The following is a 13169-nucleotide window of genomic DNA, read 5'->3' as shown; positions in this document are numbered from 1 at the left end:
GCTCAACAATGCATCCAAGCAGTCTTCCTGACAGACAGGAGTGGCTGCAAAAAAAAGAAACATCATGACTGAAAGAGATGGGTCCCAGCCATGAGAAAGACCAAGTGATGTGACACAGGCTAAGTGGAGACAACATTTCAAAAGCAGTACTTGAGAATTCTTGGGACAAGAGGCAGACAAGGGGCATACTTCCAGCAGAATTGCAGTTTGTTCTCACAGCCCTAAAGATAACAGTTCTGATGGTGAGTTATTAAATGACATGGGAGAAAACCTTCTCTGAATTATTAACAATTACTACTAGACCATTAAAAAGACCACAGAAAACTCCAAACAAACAAGTAAACTTAAACGTGAAAAGGCCATCTTCCATGTTCTGGTATGACCTAAGGAAAATAAAATGCTGCCTCTATAGTGGTACGGAACTTTTTACACAAGTAAGAAATTCAGTATTAATTTTAGTTTTAACAGAGACTGGTTCATAAAGACAGAAAAAAACCACCATCCCAGCAGGGTCTGCAAATAAGCCTGGGCTGTGAAATCACCAGAATTCACTGTGATCTGAATGGCACTTTGAAGGAAGTACATTTGTCCCTAAAGCTGCCTTGAGCTTTGTTTTTCATACCTGATGAAGACACTTTCGAGCTTTGTCATATTCGCTCCTCAAGCAGTAGGCACTTCCAAGGTTAAATAACATCATTGTTCGAGCAGACGTGACTGAACTGGGGTAACACTGTGGTGTCTGCTTGCCAGCTGCAATTAAAAAAAAAAATAATTATTCTTTCCTTACATTTTTATTCCAGCTGGCCAAGTAAGTTCTTGTTCTCTGCTGAATACAGTGGCTGGTACTTACAAGATTCCATTGCCTCATTCTCTCCTTTGTCAGACCCTGCAAAGAAAAAACAAACACAAACACATCATGTTCTGTGACCTTTTTTAAAAATAATACAAAGATACAAATTTTCTGCCTTCTTCATAGTCTGACATTAAAGAGGGAAAACAGATCAGTTTGCTCAAGAGTTTATGTCATTCAAGACTTCCTATCTTCAGTGTTGTGCTTTTAGATTTGCAGATGAGTACAGTGAGTTTAAACTGCAGGCATGTCACTGGAATCAGAGCGGCTTTAGACTCCACTATACTGATGGTTCTGAAGTGCTTTTCTCTTACAGAATACACACGCCTAAAAAGAAGACTAAGATACAGTTTAACTAAGTTCTCCTCACTCCTGTATCCCACTAAAGTAGACTGCAGTGTTATGACAAAGCCTTTAAAGACCAAAAAGCTGGAAGAGTTGGTATAAACCAACTCTTACTATAACCACAACAGCACATTTAACAGAAGCCGCTTTCAAAACTTTCCTTCAAACAAGTCAGAATACTACAAAATACGGTCCTATTAATGCTACAGAATTAATACACCTCATAGGAATGACAATCAAGGAAAAGACACACCCAACACAAAGTGGGAACTGAAGCCAATAAAATAAAAACAACACAAAACAAACAATACCCTTCCCTACCCTGCAATAACCTACAGGTCTTCAAACAAAATGTCTTAATTGTCATTATATTTGTGTCTGCAGGAACGCAGCTGAAAGCATAACCAGTTATAATGAAGTGTGGATACATTAACCTTGATCCTGCTCATTTGAAGAAATCCCAAGGGAAACATCAGTGACATTCTCGGGATTCAAGTGAGTGATGGCATCAGATATTCTGTCTAGAGAGATGAGAGCTTCTGCTGCATACAAATGCCCGAGAAACCTACAAAAGCAAAGGGTCGGGGTACCAGTGTCAGCACAGCCATCCCCAGAGTTTGTTATCAGAGACAAAAGATGCAGTTTTTCATGTGAGCACATGGGAACTATTACTGGGAACACTTGCATGGAAATTAACTTGCTCATAAGGTATTGTCATAATACCTAGTTCTACCATTTACTGTTTTTAGGCACCAAAGTTATAAAAATATCCACATGTGAATAATGACAATTCATCCATGCACAGGAGTTTGATTCCACAGAGAAAGTACCTTGGTGGGGCCTTATTCATAGAATTAAGAAAAGCCACCCCAGAATATGGATATATATACAATTTAAAGTGTTACTTTATTTTACATTCAATAAAAAATAAAGCACCTATTTTCCTGGGATCAAGATACACATATCTTTGTCTTTGCAAAATACCTGTTATTAAGCATTTCCTTCATTACCTTAACAGTAACAAAATTATGTTACCTTGCAAACTCCTCAAAGATCTTGCTAATACAATGACTGTGCAAAAGGATGAACTGCAGTAGGGTGAAGAACAGAAGCCAAAGTATTTAATTGGCACGGACCAGTTTAAAGCATGGTGCCAGCATATAAAAATAGTACCTTGCCTTCCACAAGTACATTACCAGTTTTGAAAAATATTACTAATGTAAAAAGCTGTGCTACACTTTATCCTGTGCATTAAATGCACAGTGTCAGAAGGATAGGACTGAAGTTTCCTTCTTTGAATTTGTAGAGCTGTATGAGAACTAATGGGTAAACAAAGAATGCATGTTGAATATCCTTCAAAAAATGCAGTGCCAAATGTATTGAGAGGTGAACAAGAGAAACTGAAGAATAACCTACATAAGCAGCAGTAGCAGGTGAAGTGATAGTTCTGCACACAAGATCTGTTACCCTGTGTGACTGAGCACACCTTCCCCTCTGAGGCTGTAGTTTCATAAGTAACCTTGCAGCTGTGTGGGTTTGGGCTGATGCTGGCTACCCACAGCTGCACATCCCTACCTCTTGTTCTGTGCCAAACATGTGCAACCCTGTAGTGAATCACGACAGAGACCTGATGGTCCTGCTCCCGCATGGGACTCAGAGCTGGAGAAACAGTAACAAAAGCAGCAATTGATTCCAAATTATGTGTAATTCATACACAAAGGAGGGAATTCATGTTCCTGTGTGTCAATGGACATTTAGTCAAGAGCTTCAAGAACAAGAGCAGGCTAAGCAATTCTTTGCATTAGACACAGATTTGGCAAGCAACTACAGAAATTGGAAGCTTCAACTCAGAACTGTCCAGCAAAAAACAGAGCTGAGAAAGAAGAAATGATCCCATCAGACTTACTTAAGAGACCCTGAGAGCTTCGGTTGCTGCAGAAGTTTATCTGCATGATTCAATGCCATAAGGTTATCCCCCAAAGCTAGAGCAACGTAAGCGCTACATGCAAGGATCGAGCACCTGGAAGGAAACACAAAAGGGGAGGGGAGAGAGTCAATATGTTAAATGGAGAATTCTGTGATTCCAAATATAATTGTTCAATCTTCTTTCTTGTTTAGTGCTGAAGAAATAAATCAAACTTTCAGTAATGACTTCCCACCTAACTATGAAGTAAAAGAGGTAGTTTTCATTATTTATGGGCTCAATTGTCCTGCCAATATAAACCAAGGATTACCATGATGTGCTCAGTAAGATTTTGAAGTTTTCATCATAAATAATAGACTACAAAAAATGGACTTCACCATGTGTCATTTTTCTCACATTTAATTTCCCTTTCTCACACTCATTACTGATCTTGCCTTGGACTCTCATTTGTACTCCTTTGCCCACACCTTCTGTTGTAGAGTAGCAGATTTCTAGATTGCTAGAAGACACAATCTACAGACACAGTAGCTATCAGTTAAACTGTAACATATTTCACTCTTCTATTGAACAACATCTGCACACAGGGAGACAAACATGGGAGAATTTGGCATTTCCAGTTTTGTGTTCACTTGAGGGCTGTAACCCAGTGCCAAGACTCTGAGCGATCCATGGCATTTTGTTGCCATTATAGACTTGCTTACCTTTCCAAAACTAGAAAATCTCTGGCAGTTCATTTAATGAAATCTGAACTACTCACATTTTCCATCTTCAAACAATAACCCCACATCAGGACGCCATCATTAGGCCAAGCTTCACACTTTGTAGTAACTGCCGCCCTCTCCAAATACTGTTCTTGGGGATATTTTCCACTTGGCAAAACATCTTTCAGTGCAGACTGCCTTGTCCTCAGGGCACAAACCTCTGCCCATGATGCCCTGCTGTGAGCAGGACTGTTCTTCTCCAGGAGGACAAGTGGATGCTCTGAGTGGGGTCTCACATTGGGAGCGACGGGAGGAGAGCCGTCGGCTCTCCCGCTGGTAGGCGGGCTATTATTGCGCCAGCCTTCTGGCAACTGTCAAGCCCACTTTTGGTCCAGCAGTAAGTCATGTAATTCATGGCAGGACCTGGGGTGCCTTTATTCCCCTTTCCCAGGAGGCATGCTCCTTAATTATGCACAAGCAGGATAAGAAACTTCTCCAGTGTTTCCCCCTACCCCCCACTTCCTCTCCACCGTGTCCAGATGTCACATCAAATCTGAACACATACAAAAGCGTGAGAGAGGGAGAGGAAAGCTTCCCCAGCTCAAGTCCCAAACCTAAAATATTTCTGAAAGGTTGTGACTGGGGAGGGGGATGGAATGGGGAAAAAAAATCTCTGCAATAACAGCCTGCTTCTAACTAACCTCTTTTTGTCTCTGCCTCAAGGAAATACAGCTTTTAAATCAGCAGAGATGCTGTACGTCACCAGCAAAATACCCTTGGACACAAGTCAGGGCCTGCAGAATTGGTTATTACTGCCCTTCCCATCAATGTGTGTTACATTACCCTCAATTTTTTTAAAGCCTGTTTTTACTTCTGCAAGTGTAAATTCAAATACAACACATGCTCCAATCACACAACAAGATGAAACCTACTCCTCTGCTCTAAGCACGAGTCGCTGTTTGCTACTACATAAGAGCTGGCAAAAGCCTCCAGCAGCAGCCATCTAAGGAGGAAAACATTCGGGTTTCCTCCCATGCAGTTGTGTTCTTGCACTTGGATCCATTGTTGAGTTGGGAACCAAACGCTCAGGAGAGCTGACAGCCAACCGGAGCAGAAGAATTGCACCACAAGGGAAAAGACAAACTAGTTTTTCACCCCGGTCAGGATTCTGACAAAACTCCACAGGTCGCCTTTGAGCACCGCAGACTTCCAGCATCACTGAGCCTCCGCATGCCCTAAATAAAACTGCCTTTGCACTAGGAAAAAGAAAAATGTTTTTTTAAACTGCCAGATTATGTCAAACAGCCTCTTGTGTAGGTCTAGGCAACAGGATTTGTCAGCCCACACAGACTGTAAGTTTTCGGAACCCAAACTCCACATCTGACTTGCCTTATTTCTCAAGGAAATGGCAAGCCACAGCAAATCCAGTCCTTTAAAACTTAGTAAGAAGGCACCAAAAATGACACTTCTAAACCATTAAGAGAACATCACTAATCTGAAATAATTTCAAATAGCTAAACCCAACAATGGATACACAATACTGACTTTTTATGTTTCAACACAGGCAAACAATACAAAACATTAAGAAATACAGAATACAGACTGTGCTTAATCCAAGGGGAAAATCAGTACCAGCAAAGGGGAGATGAGGGAAGAACTACATAGCGGCTAAGAGGGAGGAAGAGAGTGAAACAGGTATAATCACTGTAAGCTTCTAGTATCAGGATAGGGCCAAACAGACCACTGCAACCTTTATATGGATAACTTAGGCAAAACTGGGTAAGTGTAGAGAAAACAAATGATCAAAGGGTTCCTTTATCTGCTTTGAGGGGGATAATTAAGGTTCTCACACAAACACCTTCAATCTAGGGAGAAAGACAGCAACAGACCTTGTTGTAGTCTATCTCAACTTTTACAGTAAAATCCACACAATTTTCCAAATGTAGAACTATGGTCTACCAGAACTTTTCTCTTGATGTATCCAAATAGTGTTAGGTGGCTGTAGTGTGTGGAACATAACACAGCCTGAGAGCAGAGCAGGAAAATTGGCTTGTCCAAGGACGACAAGCAGCAATGAAAATTGTGTAAAAGAATCTCAGAAGAAAAATCTGGAGTTTCTGCTTTCAATGCATAAATTCTTAGCAATGATTGGTGTCCTCAGACTTCTGCTTGTTGCTTTTAAAATCTTGCAATTGAATTACTGCTTAATATGAGAAAAGTCCACTCAACCAGTCCACCAATTTGTGGAGAAGTATCAAGCAATATATAGAACATGTAAACATTTTCTAAATGTTATTTTTAGCTTTTAAAAACTGTTCAGGGGAAAGGTAAGTCAGGCATTTCAGACTCTCACAAGGATGCACAACTGTATAAAATAATCAAAAAAAGGCATTCATAGTCCCTTTTCGGTTCTAGAAGCAATAGTGGTTTTTCAATTCAGCGATTTGCTAGGAAAATATTGAACAGATTCCTATTCCTTAGGATAATCCTTGACAATATCCAGAACTTTTTTTCTTCATTTTGCCCAACTCAACAAAAATTTCAATTTTCTCACTTAGCTCCTTAGTGAGCAAGGCTACAGAAATTTACTATTTACAATATAAATATAAAAGACTACTATTTGAGTGTAATGTATTTTGCTAGTTACATCTCCAGAAGCTTAGAAACAATTTCAGCAGAATCACTTTGTAGGAATGTGCAGTCCTCTAAATTAAACCAAAGCATATAGTGAAAAAAAAATTAAAAACACATTAAAAAAATCAATGCTTTTTCTTTCCTTATATGAAGTTCTTTATCAGGAGCAGCTCACTTCTTGCTGAACTGCTAAGTTTTTTTCCTGACATGTTGTCAGATTTCATCAGTACATAACAACAGCTGATTGTGAAAGATAAGACTATGTATTTAAAAAAAAAAAATCATGAAGTGACACCATGTAATTTTGACATGTGGCAACCACATTTTCAACAGTCAGGAGAAAAAGCCCACAAAACCCACAAGCAACCCACATCACTTTTTAATCCAGCATGTTTTATTTCAAGTAGCACACTCTTGTACCACTTCAGAATAAATAATCGACTGCCTCACAGATTCTTCCTGAAGTGCTTTTAAATGAATACAAGAAGATTTGCTGCATGTAGTGGAGCACAGGAAAGGTTAAGCTGGTCATTATAAAACATAGGTTACCTGGGGTTAGGCTGAAACAGATTGTTTACCTAAGAGTTCAAGTGGGAAATTATTGTATGTTTTGTCCATAATGGAAACTTAAAACAGATTTCTTTTTTCTAAACAGGTGCAAGCTTTATAGTAAGAGATTTTCAACAGGCTGGAAGCCACCTGAAATAATTAACATTGCCAGTAAATGGTAATCTTGTTGGGGAAAAGTAAAGGGGCTCCAGATAATCTGATACTTATTTACACTCACGTGAGTTATTCTATCTGGAAAACACTCAGACTCCTGAACAAGCAGTTTAAGGATCTTTGAGAACACAAGAAATTTACAGTAAAATTTTACCTATATTTTGCCATTGCGAGAAAGTCAAATGCCTTGACAGATGCATTTTTGCTTTCTATTTTATGCAAACTATGGGTTTATTCCTGCTGAAAGGAACAACATTCCCATGGGTAAAAGCAGCTATGCTGCTTCCCACTTTAATTTTCTTTCCTCATCCAAAAAGCATATAATGTGGGCACTGAATTCTAAACAAGCCTTATTGTGGCTTTAAAGGGAAAAGGTACATACAGCAATTTCCATCCCCTTCCACCAATATCAACAGCCATTCTCAGGTTTTTAGATTTGTCCTTATGGAACTTAATATTTTCAGCTTTGCCCAATATATAACACCAAACTTACAATACTGGGATCAAACAGACTGATCTACCTAAGCTGAAATTCTGGATGGTTTCTATTTGCTCAGATTCAAAGCTGAGAAGAAAGGAAGCACACACATTTGAAAAAAAGATTACTAGTTACAATTCAATATCACAGGTGGATACAAAAAAAACCAAAACCTAGGAATCACAGTTAAGGAAGAGGCTTTTTTTAATGGTGGATATTTTATATTATTTACTTGCCTTAAATTCTCCAATTCCTGTTTCTTCAAAGGTGAAGAAGGAGGAGCTGCAATGAATTTATCCCCTTCATGACTTTTATTGCTAGAATAAAAACAGTATATTACTATATTAGATAATTTTTTCATTCTCAGTTTATTTATTCACTCAATTTAAAAGAACATAAATTCTGCAGCCTAAAATAGAGGGAGTTGAAGTTATTCACAGATTGAGGCATATGTTCTTATCCTAACCACTCTATTTGAGAAGGAAGAAGTGGGACACTTGCTGGAAAGGATTTGACTGACAGACCAAACAACCCACACCATTCTTCACAGCCTTGAGCTATTTTTGAAGTTCAGTGTAGAATAAGCATTTTTAACTAGAGGGACACAGAATTTGCTGCATTTGTAGCTTCTCTTCTTTTAGCCTGTAAGAAAAGCACTAAACTAGTTTTCTCTCCAGACCTCTTAACAACTAGTTACATAAATACTCTAGAAAGATAACCCACAAAGTGCTACAGCTTCCTTTACACTTCTAGCTACCCTTTATTGCAAAATGTCTCTTCTTCCTTTTCTTTTTTTCCCCTTTCTCCAAATAAAATTCCACTTTCTTAAAATTACACCTTGTTTTTTTGGGGGGAGCATTTGGGGAGTATTTATTCTATTTAAGAAGTATGAAACTTCACCCTCCAATAAGCTGAAAGAACCTCCTTCTGGAATGAGAATTGAAGAGACAGCTAATGGCTGTGTCTTGGCAGTGAGAAATATCATGGTCTAGAAAAAGATTTAAAAGAAAATTCAGAATTGAAACTGAATCTGTCCACTTAACAAGAACTTAATTTATGAGTTTCATGTCTGTTCATTACAAATAGGTAAGATAACTTCAACATTCAAAACATACAGCAGAAATCTCCAAGGAAATTAATATCCAATAGTGCTGTAGAGTACATACTTCATGCCTTTATCAAAAATTAGTTCAAAGAAATACCCTTAACCACTAAAAGTATTCGCTGTTTTCTTGTGAATAAGAGAAGAATCTGCCTTAAGAGTCACCCTGCTCAATTAGTGGGATTTGCTTTAAAACCATCCTGGTCAATTAGTGTGATTTTCTTCAAATGCCTTGTATGTTTTACTGTTCTCTCACAGAGGTTCCCTTGTCAGAAGGAACAAATCCTTAGAGAACCTTTCAGAATGTGACACAGAAATTGAAGAACAGCTTCCTTTGTTGGTATTTTGAAATTGGCAATGACTACTGGGAGATATGAGGGAGTCCTTTCTTTAGCTTTTTTTTTTCAGCTGAAGAAGCATCTGGTTTTGAAAGCAGAAGGTAGCAAAGGATCTTCCCATACAGGGCATGTTTTCCTTTCCTCACTCCTACAAAAATAAACAAAAAACACCCCAATAGAAAACAAAAAAGGAGGTCTTGTCTGAGTAAGGGCCACCATTTTGTTTTTATCACTGCCCCTCAGTGAGCCCCCCAAAACCTTAAAACTGAAGTCCCATTTAAACCAGAGAAGCTTAATCTAAATGGGCTGCATACACACTTGCCAGAGAACCTCCAACCTTAGTAAAGAGAAAAAGAAAAAAAAAAACTACAACAAACAACCCAACAAAAATAAAAACCCACAACCACCCTCTCCCCCCTCCAACTTTTATAAATCATTTGGTCACTTGGCAAGATAGATTGCAATTGGGAAAACGGGATTATAGAGAGCAGCTTTCAAATATTGTTGCAAACAGTAACAGCCACTGACCCCCAGTCTATCTGCAGACAGCCTCAGAATACACGAGGATGCACCTTGTGCCTACACAACACAGTATGTGTACAGTAAATCCTGCCTTGTGAGAAATGGATCTTCTTAACATATATCTGTACTCGGGTCTGACAAAACCAGCATATTTTTTCATTTCTAACTAGTTCAAGTTCTACCACAGAAACTTTTTCCAGATGAGTTATTTTAACATTTCCCCTCAAAATGGTCTTAATGAAAGTTCAGACTATGATCAAAAGTTACTCTTAAAAAGGAAGTATAGAATGTATGAAATATGTAATAAATTAAACCATCTTCCTTTAACATACACTGTCTACAAATTACTTTTTCTGAAACTTCGACAGCCAAGATTTTTCTTAAATTCTTTTCTGCAAAATATGATTTATTAAGCAATAGCTCTATGCTATTACTTAATAAGTCCTACTTACTTTCTAAATCTAGTTTCCCATTTAATGCAAACACAATAAAGCATACTAGGGCAGATGAATGTCAACTCTGATCATGGTGAAATGTTTACAACTGAGTTTCCAGACTTTCAGATATGTATTGAATCAAGTACACGGCGCACGTGTGCTCACACAAAATCACTGTAACATGGAACTTCACTTACAATTAGAGAAATACCAATACGCACAGCAGGAGGGTGTGGGAAAACATAACATTTGCAGCACAGAAAGAAAGATGGCCAAGGGAAAAAATAATTTCACTGTCTAATTAAATAAGAGTTGATAGGGACAGGAGGCATCAACTCAGTAATTTATTCTTAAATTAAAACAAGTGGCTAAACAATTTCCTTGAACATACCAACATTATTAAGAGAATTTACAAATATGTTCTGTTTTTCTGCTGGCCAGACAAGGTAAATCGCAGACACAGATCGTTGGCCCAGAGTTACTCTGGACAAAAAGAAGTGTTTATATTCAATTCTGTTTACCTGCATGCTTCACTGCTTTCAGTGTTTTCTGTATTTCCCCCCAGCTGACTATTAGTTTTTGATCCATTTTCCTGCTTGGGCTCCTGTTGATCTTCTGGCAGTAGAAGCAAGGCATTTCTTAGACAAATCGCTGCAAACTCCATGCTGGCTACAGGTATTGCTGAGGACTGCCCATCACTTAAAGAGACACAGAAGTTGACCAATAAGTAGCAATCCTACTAAACTAAAAATAAAAGCATAGCTACAGAAATATCTGAATGCAGAGAAAACTTCACCCTAAAAATGTTAAATAACATTTTAACATACCAAACTTAATTTATTAAGGTGTAGTTATCTTGTTATCTTTACATATTGAAAATAAATCACAATGCCCAAATAGAGTCACTAAATTTTTGACTTCACTTACTGAAGTTTAATGGCAGAGCAATTAGATTCTTCCTGCATTTTTCTAAAGTGGATTACTGAAAATACATGTTTTTAAGTGAGAAAAAGAGGACAGATTCAGCTATCTGAAAATAAAATTTCAGATAAGTAAATTTTAAGCTTTAGTGCCCATCTTTCTTACAATAAACACACAGTTAAGCCCTCTGCTGGCTATCACAGAGGAGGCACAAAATGATATTTAAGACTTACCAAGCATTTTAGCATGCCTCTCTCTTCACTGCATGAATGAAGAGTTATTCCACAACAATTTTAAAATCTCTGACAAACAGATATATATCCTTAACAAAGCTATAAAAACAAAATAAATAACCCATGGAAAACATACTCACTTATAAACAACATTCTGTATGGACTGGGATGCTAGGACTATCTTACGGTGGTAGCCTTGACCTACTATTGATTGCACAATTCCCTTTTTGCTGGGAAGACCTTTAGTCTCTTGTTCTGATGTCTGAAAGGAAAAAGGAAAAGAAGAGCTTAAATAGCAAGGCTACTGAATGAGAGCTTGAAAAAGTAAGTGAAGGCCAAAAGAAGACCTTGAACCCTGCTAAAATATAAGAATAATGGACACAGTTTTAAATCTAAAGTACAATGAAGGATCAGGCACCTTCTATTGTCTTTGTGTTGCAGAAGGGTTTTACTGCACACAGTGTAAGCACAGATTAGTTCTGACAGCTTGTCTGATAGCCTACTGACCTAGTTTCTCCTCTGTTTTGAAAGCAAAAGAACAATGAATCAAGTCATATTAAAAGAACTGACAGGATATCTAAAATGAAATAATTTGATCTGCCAAATAACATTCAGACTTGGCACTATAACACTTGCCATCTTCTCTCCCTGTTTACACAGCACTCAAAATGCTCTTTGGAAAAGCTACTCCCAAACTGTTCCATGGGGAGCAGAAAGCTGAACAAGAACATATGCAAAGATACATTAAATTGACTTGTTTAATGGATTGTTGAGTATGCAGACATATTCTGGGGGTCAAATGAACTTAAAGTACCCTAATTGTCAGTCCCAAGAATTATCTCTATACCATGTTTACTGGATTTTGTTTTGCTGTTTTACCATGAGCCATCTTAACATCATTAGTAAGTTTAGTGAGAGATGAAGAGTTGCATTTTTAAGAAAAAACTTAGCCTAAATCTGGACTTTCAATAGCTGTCAGTTTTCAAAAAAATTTATCAGAATCTATGGTAAAAATATTGACATAGTAGCATTTACTACCAAATAAAAAATACATACACTGAGTTTGGATATGAAGCACATATTTCAAAAAAGGTGTTTGAAATGCAGGTGTTTAAAAGGCAATCTTCTTCCATTTATATTTTATGTTTATAAAACACTAAAATGGGAGAAAATTAGCTTCAGTGAAATTGCTTTTCTGCATGGTGTTCAGAGCATAAATATGAATCTATACTTAGCTATAAAGGAATACTACTGCAAATTGACTTACAAGGTCAAATTGAACATATTATTGACTTTAGGACCTCATTTGTCATGTTGCAAATCTAACAACTTAAAGACACTTTCTCTTTGCCTTTAATATTAATAGCATCAAAAGTTAATTTATTTAAGATTACAAATTTAGGGAACAACAAGCTGGTTTTTTGACATGAATTCAAGCTCTCTGGTACACCACACATCATCATAACTGTACAGGAAGAAAGCCTCAGGAACCTGGCATAATCTACTACTTGGCTAGTCTGCAGTAAATAGGGAAGTGTCTCATAAAGATCTGTATTTCCCATTTCTAGATTGCTAAACACTGTCCTTGTAAATGGAAATCCTAGCTTTGGATTTTTGCCACAAAGCTACTAATCCATTCTCATATTCAGCTTTTCATTAGAGATTATCAGATGTGTCTTCTTTATCTATTTGTGACGTGTACCCAGTAGGATTGATATAGAAAATTGCAATATTAGTATTAAGAAACCCATTTTCCCTGCATTTACTGTGCTTTATAAAACTCAAGTAACACATATAGAATCACAGTCAGTCCAGTTTTGACCCAACACTCTTGAATCGTCAGTGCTCTGCCTCTGAAGTCGGTATACAATCAAACCTCTGCTATAAAGTTGTATCTTTTGTAAGTTTTCTGAAATGAAGATACCAAAATATTGAGTACTATTCAAATTCCCAAGGGGAAA

General features: G+C 37.6%; 1 protein-coding gene across 3 annotated transcripts in view; it reads right to left on the bottom strand.

Annotated features, from left to right (window-relative positions):
- CNOT10 (CCR4-NOT transcription complex subunit 10) overlaps nucleotides 1-13169 on the bottom strand; it is a 58581-nt gene that overhangs the window by 2494 nt on the left and 42918 nt on the right. For all 3 annotated transcript variants that reach the window (XM_085573242.1, XM_085573243.1, XM_021525879.3), the window contains 7 exons: nucleotides 11349-11470; nucleotides 10576-10752; nucleotides 7892-7972; nucleotides 3102-3215; nucleotides 1630-1760; nucleotides 851-886; nucleotides 623-750 (listed from right to left, as the gene is read on the bottom strand). In XM_085573242.1, the coding sequence (XP_085429368.1) occupies nucleotides 623-750; nucleotides 851-886; nucleotides 1630-1760; nucleotides 3102-3215; nucleotides 7892-7972; nucleotides 10576-10752; nucleotides 11349-11470 (789 nt within the window). The remainder of the gene's footprint in view (nucleotides 1-622; nucleotides 751-850; nucleotides 887-1629; nucleotides 1761-3101; nucleotides 3216-7891; nucleotides 7973-10575; nucleotides 10753-11348; nucleotides 11471-13169) is intronic.

Source organism: Lonchura striata, chromosome 2, assembly GCF_050655825.1.
Source record: "Lonchura striata isolate lonStrDom1 chromosome 2, ASM5065582v1, whole genome shotgun sequence".
Classification (NCBI taxonomy): domain Eukaryota; kingdom Metazoa; phylum Chordata; class Aves; order Passeriformes; family Estrildidae; genus Lonchura; species Lonchura striata.
Note: the sequence above shows the minus strand (reverse complement) of the source record. Positions and strands in the feature narration are given on the sequence as shown.